This window comes from Balaenoptera physalus (assembly GCF_965194825.1).
Source record: "Balaenoptera physalus genome assembly, chromosome: 2".
Taxonomy (NCBI): domain Eukaryota; kingdom Metazoa; phylum Chordata; class Mammalia; order Artiodactyla; family Balaenopteridae; genus Balaenoptera; species Balaenoptera physalus.
In genome coordinates, this window is record NC_138883.1 from 21882498 (window position 1) to 21899248 (window position 16751).

General features: G+C 40.4%; 1 protein-coding gene across 2 annotated transcripts in view; it reads left to right on the forward strand.

Moving 5' to 3' along the window:
- The first annotated feature begins 357 nt into the window (after window positions 1-357).
- Window positions 358-16751, forward strand: part of SEL1L (SEL1L adaptor subunit of SYVN1 ubiquitin ligase) — a 56263-nt gene continuing 39869 nt past the window's right edge. For both annotated transcript variants that reach the window (XM_082451271.1, XM_082451272.1), the window contains exons 1-3: window positions 358-550; window positions 5748-5785; window positions 6645-6876. In XM_082451271.1, coding sequence (XP_082307397.1) covers window positions 481-550; window positions 5748-5785; window positions 6645-6876 — 340 coding nt within the window. In that variant the 5' untranslated portion in view covers window positions 358-480. The remainder of the gene's footprint in view (window positions 551-5747; window positions 5786-6644; window positions 6877-16751) is intronic.

Sequence of the window (16751 nt, forward strand, 5' to 3'; positions counted from 1 at the left end):
AACCACCTGCACTTTTAAATATTGCCCCACGATGGACTACGTTTCCCAAGAGCACACACAGAGAGAGGCCCTTGAACTGCATTGTGGGAATTGTAGTCCTGGGTGACTTTTCGTCCAACCGTGGACTCATACTCTGATTCCGGGATGATTAAACCCAGGAGCTACCAATTACCTGGGGCCATGTCGGTGAGGCCGTGGTCCAACCGGGAAAGCCGGTGTGAGAATCTCGCGTAATGATTGGCCAATTCTTGACCCCAGGGGCGGGGCAATACGGTGGGCGGGAAGGCCGCGGCGATTGGGCGAGGAGCGTACGACGGCGGGCGGGGATTGGCTGCACGCTAGGGCAGGGAGGCCTGGGAAGGGGCGGAGGAAGGAAACCAGAGCAGGAAGAGCAGCGGCGAGGCGGCGGCGGCGGCTGAGTTGGTGGTGGCAGAGGCGAAAGCGACAGCTCCAGCGGGTGGTAGCGGCCCTGAGAGCAGGATGCGGGTCTGGGTTGGGCTGACGCTACTGCTCTGTGCGGTGCTGCTGGGCTCGGCCTCTGCGTCCTCGGGTCAGTATCCGCCCCCTCGGACTGGAGGCCAGGAGCCACCGCCCCCCCCGGCCTCCATCCCGGGGCAGGGCCGTGGGGGCTCCAGCTCACACCTCGCAGTAGCCTGTCCCTCGCTGTCATTTCTTGGGCTTCGGTTGGCCTGGGTCAGAGCGGATGTTTAGGGGAGCTTGAGAGGGGAGGAAAAGAAGGGGCGGTCCCCCTGCTCACACCTCTCCTCACTTCACAAACTTTACACGACTCCTCCCGAATGAGCAGTGACTCCATGGGAATGAATCCTGACAGCTGGCTTAGACCCACAGTGACACAGGAGCCCTTCCGGAGCGTCCACGAGTGTCATGTAGATTATGTGCTGCATCGGTTTTGAAACTTTGGCTTTGGGATTTGTAAGTTAAGTAATTGGCACACCTGGGGTTGTCTGGGCAGAGCCAGGTGCATCAAAACCAGGATGTTGACAGTGGTTTGGTGGGTTTGATTAGCACCTGAGATTGCCCTGTCTCTTTGTTTAAAAAATGAAGACTTTTGATGTAAATGTGCCTACTCCGTACCCGTTTTAAAGAAATATTCTTAAGAAAGTGTTTTTTACTGTGTCACAGTGTTTCTGAGCTGCCCCATGTTTGCTGACAGTAATTTTATGATTTTTGAAAAAAAAATCTTGGTTCTTATAAATGTAAAATGAATAGCATCTAGATTTAACTTTTGACATAGATAGAGAAATTCATATGCTTTTGACTTGATTTTCCAGTTAGCTGATTTATACCCTGGCTCTGAAAATTATCATTTCTCTTTTTTAATAGTTCAGTCTACCTACATCTGAAAATGTCTATTTTGAGAGTGTTGGTAAAGAAGCATTTAGTGTTTCTGAGTATTGGTAAAAAAAAAAACAATCAGTACAATAAAGCTTTTGGATTTTAATCAGTTTCAGTTAACAAAACAGCAGTTCTGTGGCTTTAAATTTTTTTTGGAACAAGGCAGGGTATAAATGTCAACTCTTTTTTTTTTCCCCCCAACAGAAAATTTCCCAGATGGTTATCTGAATCCTCAAATTATCCGTCCTAGTTGTAAGTCAATGCTGTAGCGTCATTCTGCTTCTAAAATAAGAGGTCTAAACCTAAAATTCTATCCATAGTGTGGTTTAAGATACCATTTCAAAAGTAACAAGCATATGCCAGTTACTTTACTGCCAACATCATGCTCTGAGGTCCGCCCCCCGCCTTCTAGTGTTGATTTGTGTTCATGACCAAATCTTTAAAACTCTGTGTAACTCCTGAAGCCACTGCTAGCAGTTATTTGATCAAAGGAAGTATGAAATCAGTACTGTAGAGTACCTGATGGACCATGAACCACCTGCATCAGAATTCCTCTTAAGGGTTTGTTAAAAACGCAGTTTTGGGTCTGGAACAGGTTGGGGTATCTGTAGTTTAAAAAGCTCCACAAGTGATTCTTCACACTAAAGTGTAAGAACTAGTAGTTAGAGAATATGGTGCATATCCCTCTGAATTCAATTTGCAGAATTTAAAGAAAATTAAAGCATGTAAACATTTTCCTGCATCTTCCTTTGACTAGATTTCACATATCTAAAGCATCATGTCAGTGGAGATGATGCCTGAAGAAGTTTTTTAATCAACAGTTGGGATTCTCCATATATTGTAATAGAAGACTGTTAATACTGAAGTGTTAAATCTTTGGGTTGTGTTGATGTACACAAAGGACTATGTTCATAAAACGTCTGTTCTGATTTCCATCATAGTTAAACTGCCAAAACATTTCTCTGGTAGAGGCAAAAATCTTACTCAGCCAGAACTAAAACTATATAGATGTGCATGCTGACCAGTAGTAAAGGCACTACTGTTCTCACATGAAGTGCAAATATCATAAAACGCTTAAGTGAGATAAAGTTTTATAAGTTGAGTACATGGATTTTCAGTTGACTTTTTTATTCATTAAATTGCTTATTTATACAGGATATCAGCCTCATTTTTATTTTAAAGATTTGCTCCTATTTAAAAATCAAGTTTGGGGTCATAATTTTGTGTTGACATAATGTTTGAGTGTTGGTGGTTACCCAGAGCAAGTTGCATTTATTGCCAGGTAGAATTTGATCAGCCAACAAAGGGAATCTTGATCCTACCATTGTTACTAGATGTTATCTAATATCTTGTCTTAAAGGCATGTAAAAGTATAATACTTTTATTAGAAATGTTTTCTTTTCCTTGTGAATAAATAAATTTAAAGGAGGAGATTTAAAAGATACTACTCTCATTTTGTCAAGATAATAATGAAAAATGCTTTAACTTTTCTCACATGCTTTCTTGTTTTTGACAGGAAGTGGCTTACTGGTTAAAATGGTTTACTTTTTTTCTTTATGCCAAATAATATTACAGGGTCTTGTAAATTAGGTCCATTGCTAGGTATTTCAGGTAACAGTTATATTAATTAACACCGTGTATTTAAAGAGTAGATTTCAGATTGCAGAATATGTTTCATTTCACTCTTCTTTTGTTCCTTAAAACTTCGTTGAGAGTCAACAAGGCAGATGATGTTATTCCCTTTTGACACTTGAGGAAGAGGAGGCTGAGCAAACTTGCTATATTGAACCATGTGTGTAATGTTAACATGTAATGAAGCCAGGTTTTGAGCCTAGCTCTCCAGGCCTTGGATTTGGAGTAACTGGGAATCAGCAGTATCCTAGGATCTGCACAGATTCAATGGCAAAGCCAAAGACAGGATATCTGGTCTCTTTTCACTAAACTTGTGAGACTTTCTGTGTTTGAAGATATATCAGTCTGTTTAATTTACATGACAAGTTGCAAAATGATTTTGTAATGACCACTTTTCCCTGAAAGAATATCCCCAGTATTTTGCAGTTTTGTTAGCTGATATAATAAAAATGAAAATTGGTCTTTCTCAAAGGAAGGGGTATGATTACCAAAGTAATGTAAACCATCGTATTTTGGATATGATACTCTTGAGAGAAATCCATAACTCTTCATTGAATCCTTTTGCATTTTTCTTGTTGCTTGGTGTATGTGTTCTGATAAAAGCATTACTATATTCTTTTTATTTATGTGTAACTTCAGTATTTTTAATCCTTACCTGACTGCCTATCAGAAGTCTCTAGGTTATAAGAAACTTCTTTAAAGTGTTATGTGAATGGACATATTAGTTTGAAAGAGAAAATACCTTTGCTTTAAGATTACCATCTGGAGTAGGCTTTCCCAGTTTAGTAAATGAGAAGGAAAGCTCGTATTTACCAGTAACCTGAGTATATATTCCCAGTTTGTGGAGAGAGAAAAGAAAGAGAAGCATGATGCAATTCATACGAAATAACCCCGATGTCACAAGTTCCCATGTCTCTGGGAGTTCGGAAACACATTTTGCTACTCTAATGCCTAACAGCTTGTAGTGTCTCAAATGTACATGTCTTAAAATTTATTTATAGGCATCTATATTATTTACTTATTAGCTGCATATGTGAACTATTGTGACAGGGTACTCAATTGAGTGACTAGTGATTTGAGTTCCAGCTAATCTAAAGTTTCAGTGTTTTGGGATATACCCTATACATTTCACATTTAATGTCTGCTCTTGATTTATTAACTAGCTAATGTTTATGACTAATTAAATACATTCACACATACCACTTCGTTATTAGAGATGAATTTTTTTTCCTTTATCCAAAGATCTGCTGAGAATGGACTTTGAACCATATGTTAGAACTTGGGCTTTGGGTAATACTTGTGAAGAAGTGAGCATGAAGGATGATTGTTCATTAATTGACATCACTACCTAAATGTTATAGGCACTGTGGGACTAATACATGCTATACCCTTCTCCTCCCCACCCACCAGAAATAAAATATTTGGAAGGTAATCTAAAAGTAGTGAATATGAAAATAGCTATAATTTAAGTGTCCTTTGAATTTACAGCACTTTATATATGGCACAACCTCACCAGTAGACTGATTTTTCTCAAATATTCAAAAGAAACAAATACTGTGAAATAGAGTTGGGTATTTGGTACATAATGAGTTGGTTATACTTCTTAAAGTTGGCTCAGTACTTTGGTAACACAAACTCCAAAACATGTTTTTGTTGTACTTTGGAGAGTTACAAGTTACCAATCATATTTAGGATATAACCATATGAAGTAAAGATAAATGGCAACCATAACACCAAATTTTCTAGTAAAAAATCACATGGTCTTTATAGCATTTTGTCTACTGGTTAATTTCTCACATAATTTACGGAGCTGGCAATACTGAAGCTCACAGCTGGATAAAATCAGGTAATTTTAATAGTAAGAAGGAAACTTAGAGATCATCTGACAGTTTTTTTAACTGGCTGGGAATACAAAGATCAAATATTTGTGAACGGCCGTTGGGTTGTTGAATGTGTTTATATAAGATCAGGAAAAAGAATAGCAAGCAACCAGAATAGAAGTAGCAGAGAAATGCAGAAAGAATAATAGAAGGAAACTTAATGTAATTGGACAAAACCAAAGCAGCCAATATGAATTTGGAAGAAAGATGTAAATAGTGGCTGGATTTTTTGTTTATTTGATACAAGCTATTCATTTCTTAATAAATAGATCTCATGTGAGTAAATACATGATAGTGTGATGCTACTTTTTATGCATATCGGGTTATGTCTTCGGTAAAGTCGAACACAAATTCTAACTATCTTTGGCAACTATGCTGTCAGATAATAATAATTCTTAATGCCCATCTTTAGTAGTCTTAGTGAACAATAAAATGCTAGTTATCACTAAAATAAGCTAGAGTAACTCCAGATTCTGAGCTGAGGAGAATGGGTCGAATCCCAAACCACAAAATCAGGCCTCTATTTTTATAAATTTAGCAACTCATTCTCAGTAGTGGACTAACTATATACAAAAGAACTGGATGGCATCTGAAGAAATGTCTGGTTTTGGTGTTGGTGGTCTTGGTCTTCCTACCTGTGTACCAGATGAAGCTAATGTCTTTCCTGAATAAAGAGGAAAAAAATACCATCCCCAACGCCCTTTTTTCCTTTCACTTAATCTTTTCTGAACAGTTGTTGAGTACAACCAATTTTTAGATAATTATAGATTTATTTATCCAGTGTCTTATTATTTGTTGTATTATCAAATGCTTTCATTTAACATACCTGCAATTTCCAAACAAGAAAGATGACTAAATTGTCTTAAAATTTCTTTACAGATGAAGAAGGCAACCAGGATGAATCCTTAGATTCCAAGGTGTGTACTCAGATTTATATTGACCAGTATTTGATGCCCAGTTTAAAAGCATGAATGATGTATCTTAAAAAGGATGTGAAATCTGCATCTTTTGAACAACAGAATTGTATTTTTAAAAAAAAGGAAAAGAAAGATAGCTAGTGCCAATATTAGTTCTTCTGGGAGGAAAAATCACTGACCTATAGGAGAGAGAATAATAAATATTTCTAAGAGTGTTGGTTACTAGATTTAATTCCAACTTAAATGTGCTCTGTGTGTGTGTGTGTGTGTGTGTATGTGTGTGTGTGTGTGTTGAAGAGCCTGAAGGCAGTTACATTTTTTACTGCCTAATGAGAGATTGATTTTATTCTTTTTTTTTTTTTAGTTTTTTAATTTGAAGATTTAACCTCTGCCATTTTTTTCCACTTATCAGTTTTTTTAAAAAAAATCTATTAATGCACTTGGTTGATTGAATGAATAAGGCTGATTATTACATTTTCAAAGAGACCAATCAGTTATGATCCCTGATCTCTAGATTGGAAGGAATGTAGGTAAGAAACAGGAAGTTATAGTACAGGGCTGTCATACGGGGAAGTATGAGATATATTGGGAGCAAGTAGGGGGAAACCCTAACCTAGACTTGGGGAATTTAAGGAAGGCTTCTTGGGAGGAGGTAACATCTAAGTTGAAATCCGAAGAGTCAGGTTTAGGCAGGTGATGAAGGCATTTGATGGACACATACCAAAGTGTATAGAGACGAATGAGTATGACACATTCAAGGAACTGAAGGAGATGTATCTGGATTAGTGAAAGAAATGGTCAAATTAGGTTGGAGGGAGCCTTGTTAGTAGTGGAAACTAAAAATACTTTATATTGTCAGACTTCTTTGCCGTCAGATGAGTCGGTAGAGGACCATAGCCCAGCAGGCAGAGTAGTCGCTGGTCAGATATTCCTTGATTCAGAAGAATCAGAATTGGAATCACCTATTCAAGAAGAGGAAGACGGCCTCAGAAGCCAAGAAGGGGAAAGTGTCACAGAAGAAATCAGCTTTCTAGAATCTCCAAATCCAGAAAACAAGGACTATGAAGAGCCAATGAAAGTACGGAAACCAGGTAGTCTGGACATTTTGTTTACTTTTGCCTTATTTAGGAAGGAGGCAACTGAAATTTTAAAGCTAGTATGGAAGGTGCAGTAGTCCTATTTTACTGATATTCACCACATATAATGTAGAGTGTATAATTTTACAGGATAAGTTACAAAAGCTGAATTTGATAGTCATAATTGCATTTGTATTATATTAGTATTCGAACATTTCTTTCTGGACTCCAGTATGTAACAATCTGTCAGAGTGGTACACAAAATAGAAACTCAGACAGGAAGCATTGTCTAACTTGCTGCTTTGGTTATTTTCAGAACTGTGTTAGGGTTTTTACTACAATAATCTTTTCAGTCATCCTAGGTCATTTGATTTAGTTGTTTATCCTAAAGTTACATAGAAACTTTAATCCTCTTCTAACTTTTGCTTTCTTGACACTCTGTAATTTTTAAATTTACAGCTTGATCTTTCTCACAGTAGAGTGTGCTAAATACCTGTTCTTTTAAAAATTAATTATTAATGTATCCACTCTGCCCTGTCCCACCACCCATCTGTCATTTAGTTCATTATTTCAAAGATCACCGCCATATCTGCTTATTCTGTTATTAGCCAATCTTGAGAATTGATCCAGGTTTTACCTTTTAAAAATATAATTTTTATTACAAACATTTTATATAAAAAAAGAGAAACCATTTTTTTCTTTGATTAAAAGTACCTTAATCCCATCAAGTAGAAATAACAGCTGTCAACATAGTGGAGAATACTCTTTCAGGCTTTTTTCTAGATGTATGGTTTCAAGAAGACTAAACTGGTTCAAAATGTATATACTATTTTACAGCCTGCGTTTTGCACTTAACAGTTTGTCTTGAACATTTTCCCATATTATTTAATATTCTTTTACAATCTAATGGTTAATAGCTATAAAAAATTTTACATGTCAATATACCATAACAATATTTATTTTTGCTGGGAGACCATTTTAAGTTATACCTTTGTACATGTCTATGAAAATTTCCTTAGAGTTAGTTCTTGAAAGTAAACCTTAAAACTAAAGTATAAAATTTGAAAAGACATTTGAGTCCTATTGCTAAACTGTTCTGCAGAAAAGTATGTCTGTTCCTTTTCCTGTACCTCAGCCAGGTGTATATTACCATTTTTTAATTTTTGCCAAATATTTATTTTCATTCCTTTCTTTTTTGTTAGGGAGACTTCCAAACAAGCACAAAAGTAGAGTGTGTAATGACCCCCATGTACCCACCGTCACCCAGCTTCAACAGCCATCAACACTCTTGTTCTTGTTTCATCTTTGCCACTCCATATCCATTTACTCTTTTTTTTTGCTAGAGTATTAAACAAATTCCACATTGTTTTACCTGTGTACATATCTCTAAAAGTAAGAATTTTTTTTCAACAAAATGAAAAATACAATAGTATTATAACACCCACAAAATTAGCTATTATTCCTTTATCACCCAGTACCCAGATTCCGTTTCGTTTTCCCAGTTGTTTCAAATGTCTTTTTGGAATTGGTGTCTGTCAGTCAGTGTCCACACTAAGATCTTAGGTTTCTCTTAATCTGTAACAATTTTCCCTTCCTTGTTTTTAAGTGTCATTTTATTTGTTAAAGAAAGAACATCCTTTTTGCCATAGGATTTCCCTCATTCTAGATCTAGCTGGTCATATGCTAGTAATGCAATTGAACTTGTTCCACCATCTGCTGTCTAGTCTATGAACTGGAAGTTAGCTCTAAAGCCCTGGGTAGATTTAGTTCTATTTTTTTTTTAATTTTTATTTATTTTTATATTTATTTTTGGCTGTGTTGGGTCTTCGTTTCTGTGCGAGGGCTTTCTCTAGTTGCGGCAAGCGGGGGCCACTCTTCATCACGGTGCGCAGGCCTTTCACTATCGTGGCCTCTCTTGTTGCGGAGCACAGGCTCCAGACGCGCAGGCTCAGTAATTGTGGTTCACGGGCCTAGTCGCTCCGCGGCATGTGGGATCTTCCCAGACCAGGGCTCGAACCCGTGTCCCCTGCATTGGCAGGCAGATTCTCAACCACTGCGCCACCAGGGAAGCCCTAGTTCTATTTTTTAATCGATAATATTTATAGTTAGTGTTGTATGCTTCCCATTGCATTACCTGGGAGTTATATAGTATCTGATTGTCCCACTCCTAGTGATTGATCAGCAAGGTTGGGTGGTGTCAGCCTGACCCAGCCATTCGAAAGTTCCTCATTGACCTTTCACCCAGAGGTTTTGGGAACCATTTCGTTTGCTGTCTGGATGCATTATTTCATTAGGAGTTTCAAAATAATGACTTGTTAACTTATCATTCTTCCTGCATTTGTTATCTGGAGTTCTTTTCTAAAGAAGAACTTTCCCTCATCAACTATTTGGTTACCCAGAAATATAATCCACACAGCAAGATAAATGCTTGATTCTTTCCCTTAAAATATTTTCAAATAATGATTTGGTGCCCTACCAACCTCCAAAAGAGACCAGTGAATATGTTTTCTGTTTGTTGTGCTTTGCTTTTGAGCATCATTACAAATCCATGGGTTTTATACAGCTATGCTTTACTCTTTTGCAATCATTCTTTTTTATTGCTCACATTATTCCATTTTTGGCTCTTGAGAGTCCCTTTAAGTTCATTCCTTTGTCCTTTTGACTAATCGTAGGTAACTTTTAAACTTCTTCCTTTTTAGGCAGGACAAGATGTCCCAAATTCATCTTATACTTTTCCTTACCCCAAAATGAATCTCAGCCATTTCTGCAGGGAATCCATATTCCTTTTAGTGGGAAATTGTATTTATTTTAGATACTGTAATCTAGACACCAAGGATATGCATTGCAACTGAATTGTCATTACTAATAGGCCTTTTTAGTGGGTAGGGTTAGGAAATGTAACATTGATATTGATTATTCCAGTTCAAATTAAATATTACAGGTGAGATAACACAGAGGGTCAGAGTGACAAATTAAACTCACAAGAATCAGAGATCCTACCCACTATCAAACTTGACTAATATTTTCAAAGATACAATTATCACAAGACACAAGTCACAGATCTGTGGCTGCCAGAGCTGCTCCCAGGTCCTGTCTTACCTCAATTAAGATGCGCTCTGGCTTATTTTAACATATGTTTTTAATATATGAGGACTTTGAGTGATTCATATGGAGTGTCACTTCCGCAAAAGGGAGCTATTTCGGTTATGAAACATCTCCAGTTTGTTCCCTGATAACTGCATGGCTTGTGTGGTATTTTCTAGGAAGTCATGCCTGATAAATACGTACATCCTAGGTTTATGTACAGTGAGCAGTCTGGACAAACCAGGTCCAACCTGGTAAAGCAGTGCACAGGTAAGGACTCTCCTGGTGGTAAATACCTCGAGTGCGTTTGCCAGAAGGCCTCTTGTTAGCATGTGTCTCGGATGATTTGATCACCTCACCTCTCTGTCTCTCTGTTTCTTGGGCAGTAAAAAGAGAGAGTGGATTTCAAGTCTGCTGTTAGTCCTTTCCACCCATCAGGACTTTTGCTTCTTTCTTTTATGTTTGGGTCTCCTTGCCCTGATGCTGAAAATCATGGTACCTAACAACATTAATGTTATATTACTTTAATCAAACAAATAAATAAAGTATATATCATTTCAAAATAACAATGGCAACCTTACCACTAACCACAGAATGCAGTTTAAGGTTTCTTTGTGGTTCTTTTTGTTCTTGGTATATATTTTACTAGTGATTTGTATCAATAATATGATGTGTTTTAAAATAATTTCAGTAATGTTCTGTGTGGTCATACCAACAACTTTATAAACATTCAGATTCACTTGTTTTAGTTTTTCAATAATTGCTTTGTTTTTTTTCATTCAAACTTGTTTTTAATGTATTATTTATACATGAAAAGGCTTATGTGCATACATGTAAGTTGCATATGCATGACTTTTTGTGCACTCCCAGCTCCATTAGACCTGGGTTATATGACAGTTACCTCTAGACTTGCTTCCTTTGTCAGCCTCTTGTCCATGTCTCTGCATATTGATCTTCCTAAAACCCAAATTTGATCCTATAACTCCCCTATTTACAACCCCCATTATCTTCCATTTGCCTATGAGATGAAGTGCTTGCTCCTGAGCAAGATCCACAAAGCCTTCTGTGTGCACGTGGCCGCCATCTTCTGTGACTTCATCTCCCAAAGCTTCCCCCCATTTGCCCTTTTCCAGCGATGCTAAACCCATCACCCTTCTTCAGAGGCATATACAAGGTCACCCCACTGCTTAGGATACCTTCCTCACCCCCTTGCCCAAATCCATGTATCGCATTTCTGCTCATCCTTAGAGATAAAGTTAGGTTTCTCTTTTCTGAAGTACTTCCTGAACCACCCAAGGGTAGTTACGAATCGCTTGTATGTAAGGGCTTCTTGTCTAGTGTCCCTGCTTTCACCCTTTCCCCTGATGCCGGTTATCTAATAGCAGGCAGACTGATCCTACTTCCTGTTCACAAGCCACCAATGGCTTCCTGTCACGTTCAGAATAAAATCCAAACAAGGCTTTATGTGATCAAGCCTCTCCTCTCTGACCTCATCTGTCACTCACATGACTCCAGTCACACTTGCCTTCTGCTGTTCGTTGGAACATTTCACACTTACTCCCAGTCCCCAAGACCACACCCTCGGGCTCGATGATTCTCTGGAAAGACTCACAGGACTCAGCATATAGTCGTATTTACAGCTATGATTTATTACAGAAAAAGAGTACAAAGCAAAATCAGCAAAGGGAAAGGTGCATGGGGTGAGTCTGGGGGACGCCAGATGCAAGGGTCTTCTCCCAGAGGAGTCACACAGTATGTGTTTAATTTACCCAGCAAAAAGCTGTGACAACACGTGTGAAATGCTGTCTACCAGGGAAACTCCTTAGAGACCTAGTACCGGAGTTTTTATAGAGGGCTCGTCATATATGTTCTCTGTGCCTAGCACGTACCAAAATTGCAGACTCCCAGAAGGAAAGTAAGTGTTCAGCATAAATCATATTTTTTGTACAGTTGGGGTGAGTCACTCATAACAGTTAAGGTAGTGGGAACCCTTCCAAAATCTTAAGTTCCCAGACACAAGCCAAGGGCCAGCCTTGTAAGCAGGCCTTTTCAAGGATAAAAGTTTAGACCTGCTATGTTCACTCTACTCTACGTGGCATTCCCCTTTGGTCATTGGCCAGGTTGTCTTTACAGCAAAATTATTATCAATATGACCCAGACAGCAGAGTGAGACCAACCTGCATTATTGATTTCAGTTGTGCCCTTCACGTGTCTTAGCCAAATAAGAAATCCCATTAATCATAAAGGTCTATCTTAGAAAGACAGGTAGCTTCCTCCTCAAGTTTTTGCTTCAACCTTTTTTACCTGGCTCTAAGCATCAGTTCAGGCCCAGTACAAGTCTGGCCGGTAAGTTGAAGCTGAGTTGAAAGCCTTCCAGGGCTGAGGCAGTGTCGTGATAGTCAGGGTACACCTACAGAAGTACAATCCCAGAAGGAATTGTTGGGGATTCCCAGGGAATCCCTAGAAACGGAGAGTTTACAACTGTTGGGCACCCCGAGCAAGGCATAAATTAGGCAGTGTGATGTGTCTGCCCGCCATGGGTATCTTGTCCTAGGGATCCCAGTGCAGTCCAAAAGATTTAGTTCAGTGCTTGGTCTCAGGGGGACTGCCAATCAGTTCCAAACAGTTTTGTTGCCTGTGACAACAGTTCATCCACCTCATGAGCGTGGTCAACATCTGGAGGTTTTCTGCATGCAAAGTGCAGGGGTTGGGTCAGCTCCTGCCGCCTCATAGTCAGCCCTGCCGGGTATGATCATAGCGCAGCTGTCTGAATTCAGAGCACTCTCAGCAGCTTGGAGAGGTGCACAGAGAGTTTTCCTTCAGGAAGAGGAAGAAGCTTCCAGAAGTAACTTCAAAGAACAAAGATCATAATGCCCTCTCCCCTCCCTTGTGCCTTTCCAGCTGCAGGGGTTTTGGTTTATTTCCCTTGGTTGTTCTAAAATCAGTGTTTTCCACTCAACATTCATAATTTTATGTTTTTACAGTCATCCCCTACTCTCATCCAGACATTTCGTCTGGAGAGGTTCTGTGAAAGAGGTGCAAAACATTTTCATAGAAAAACCCCTTTATACAGCCGAACCAGAAAAACATCATATTCACGAATCGGTCAGGACAAAACTCCTGAATTTTCAAAAAATTTCAAAATAGTTTTACATAACCTCCCACCCCTTTCACTCTGGTGACTTATCTGGTGAACAGCCTAGAAAAGATCAGCCCCTTTCTGAGGATGGCTGCGTGACTAATCAGCTTGCACTCAGGCGTGTGCAGCAGGAGAGACGTGAGGGAAGCAGAGTCAGAGGTGTCAGTCCATCGTTGCGAATGGCAGCTCTTCAGGAGATGCAGGCACAGGGAGTTGACCTCAGTTAGACATGCTCTAGAGGGGATTTGAGTCGTCTCAGCCTGTCAGGAGTGATCAGAGGTCACAGTTCCTGTGATGTACCCTCTCCCAAATTGCAGCTTTCAGCTATAGCTGGTCAGGCTGTGTCAGCACTATACAGGCAGTCAGCAGCTTGATTTCAGATGGTCCCATCAAAGAACAAGTCCTTTCCTGCCGGGATTTGTATGGGACCCAGACGGTGCAGCCGAGCAGCTATGATGTCCTCACAGGGTAGACCCCACAGCGAGGTGGCCTAATGTGCAGAGGTCACAGAGTATGAGTTCTCTTTATGAGCCTATGCCTGCTTTCAGTTCAGCACAGCTCCCGCTTAGGCTGGAAGCTTATACCAGACAGTATCAGGCCTCAGCTTAGAATCAGATACAGGCAATTAGGATCTGTGAATTCAGGAGTTTAAAAAAAGTCAGAGGCAGCAAAGACTAGATGCTACAGGCCAGAAAGGCCAAGTGGCAGATAAGGCTTTCCTGTGACCGTCTGGTTTTGTCATTCTTCAAGTCCAAATCGACCCCTTCACAAATATGCACATCGGTCTCTAAGGGACAGACCTCCACTTTCACAAGCTCTCATTAGCCAACTAAAACCTGCTTTTTAGAACTCTAAAAGTAGATCTCCATCTGTAGATCACCTTTCTTTCTTATTGTCTCCCTTTTTCCAGAAGCTCCAACAAGCAAAAATCCATACCTTCCTTAGCAAAACTCATCAGTTACAGAGACTTGTTCTGTTTCCAGTACTCAGAGAGTTTAAATTCCAACCCGCCCACTGGCGGCAAAAAGCAAGGAAGTTGTGTCCCACTAACACATTTCTTTTTTTGCAGCTTCGCTTGATCAGGATGATTCCTCTGGCATGTATGCAGTTACAAGCATTTAACATTTTATATCCATTTTTACCATACATCCAGATGTCATAACCACAAAATATAGTCACTAAAAAATTTTCCTTTTTTTTTTTTTTTTTCCTCATTGCAAATTTACTTAAACTCCTAGCAATAAATTCAGTGTTTGCAGTGTTAGCATTGCAGCTGGCAGGGAAGATCCAGGCTGGAATGCAGGGGAGGAAGGAGAGTGGAGGAGATACTGCAGCAGCAGCTAGGCTGAAACAACTGCTGTGGTGTTACCTCCCTCCCTTTTTTTGTTGTTGTTTTGTTTTGTTTTATCTAAAATGTTGCTCCAGCCCTGGGACCTGATTTAAACCCCACCCCCAGCCCACTTGGAGAAGAGAACAATGCAGACTTTTAACATTTTTGGCCTTTTCACCTTCGGGCATTTGGGGGCCCTTTTCCCTCCCTTGGAGGAGAGAACAAAACCCAAAGGCATCACTTTAGCCAGTGTGGCCAGAAGCAGTGTGGGATGCAGCACACCCACTCTCCAGGAGTTGGATCTATCATTTTCAGATTCCACAGGTAACTTTTACCTCTCGTAGCATACAGCAGATCAGCTACTGCTGCATACCATGGATAACCCCATAATCAACTGGGCACCAAAGATACATCACACCCGGCCCCTTATTCTTCTTTTCCCAAAATTTCACCATCTTTCAGTGAGTCAGGGTTGGTTTAGGGAACCCCACTTCTGATGCCAGTTGATATTGGGAGACCCCCTAGACCACCCGTGGGTTCATTGATTTGCTGGGAGGACTCAGGATATAGTTGTACTCACAGCTATGATTTATTGTAGCGAAAGGATACAAAGCAAAATCAGCGTGGGATGAGGTCCAAAGGAAACAAGGTGCAAGTTTCCCAAGGGTCCTCTCCCAGTGGAGTCACACAGGATGCACTTAATTCCCCTAGCACAAGTGACAACACATGTGAAATGTTGTCTTCCAGGGAGGCTCATTAGTGACCCAGTGCCTGGAGTTTTTAGTGGAGACTAGTCATGTAATCACTCTCCACCTGGAATCTACCAAAATTGCAGACTCCCAGAAGGAAAGCAGATGTTGAGCATAAACCACATTGTTTGTACAAGCAGTTTAGGTACAGTGTGTCACTAGGGTTAGGGTGGCAGGAGCCCTCCCAAAGTCTAAGTTCCCAGATGCCAGCCAAGGGCCAACCTTTCAAAGGATAGCAGTCATGTCTGTTGTGTTAACTGTTTTCTGCATATCACCTCAGTAAACATCTGTTGAAAATGAATGAATGAAAGACCACCAAGAGGGGAATGATTACACTGTGGTATTCCCCTGTTACAGAATACTCAATAGTCATTTTAAAAGGAACATGTTTTGTTGGCACATAACAGAAAATCCATCAAACAGTGGCAGGAGCAGAGGTTTATTTGGCTCACATAACCAGAACTCCGTAGACAAGGTGGTTCAGGGCTTGTGCCATCAAAGATTGCAGCTCCTTCTCTCTCTCCTGTTCAGTCTCCTTAGTAAATAGACTTCATCATCATGTTTGTCCCAGGCGGTCACACCTGGTGGCAGCTGTATCTCCAGGTCCTAGGTCCTCAGGAAGAAGTGGTGCCTGCATCAGAGGAGCAGAAGCCTCCTTCAGAAGTCACTAGTAGAACCTCCAAAACGATCACTTGACCGTCCCTAGCCCTACAGAGGTGAGGAAGGGGTTACAAATTGTTAGCCAGTCTACACTGGCTGCCACCTGAAGGCATGTCAGTGATAAGTGAAAATGTCACACTGTAAATAATTCACTTAGTATTGAGAGAAGCCTGGGACCCAGGACCCTTTGCTTCAGTGCTGCAGTGCTTGCCCCTGGACACACCTCTCCTCGAGCAACAAATATATAGAAACTGCATGGGACTAAAAATAACTGCCTGTGTGCGGCAGTGGGGCAAAATTATGGTCAAAAGATAACAGTAGACCAAAAAACCCAACTGCCACTTTTGAAGAGCCGGGAGCAAAAGCAGGGGGTCGGGAGCAAAAGCAGGGTACTGAGCATGCCCCCTGCACACAACACCATAAAGGGGTGGGCAGACCACCTAAGGCACCCCTCCGGCCCGACCCCTGGACACACCCCTACCCTCACCCCATATAAGGAACCAGCTCGCACCCCATTGATCCTCTATTGCTCAGGGTTCTCCAGAGAAATATCAATAGAACTGAAGGCCCTCTGCTGGCAGAATTCCTTCTTGCTCTTGTTCTGTTAGGCCTTTAACTGGTTGATTGAGGCCCACCCACATTGTGGAGGGTAATGTGCTTTACTCAAAGTCCATGATTTAAATGTTAATCTCATCCAAAAAGCACCATCACAGAAACCCAGCGTTGTGTTTGACCGAACATCTGGACACTGTGGCCCAGCTAAGTCTATACACAGAGTTAACCATCACAGGTCCCTTATGGGAAAGAAAGCCATTTGTTCCCCCACATTTGCACTTGGAAAGAAAAATGAACCTCTTTTCTAGGAACGGTCATTACCTTCGGAGAAAGATAATTTTCAGTGGTAACTAAAGATGACAGTGATTTTTCT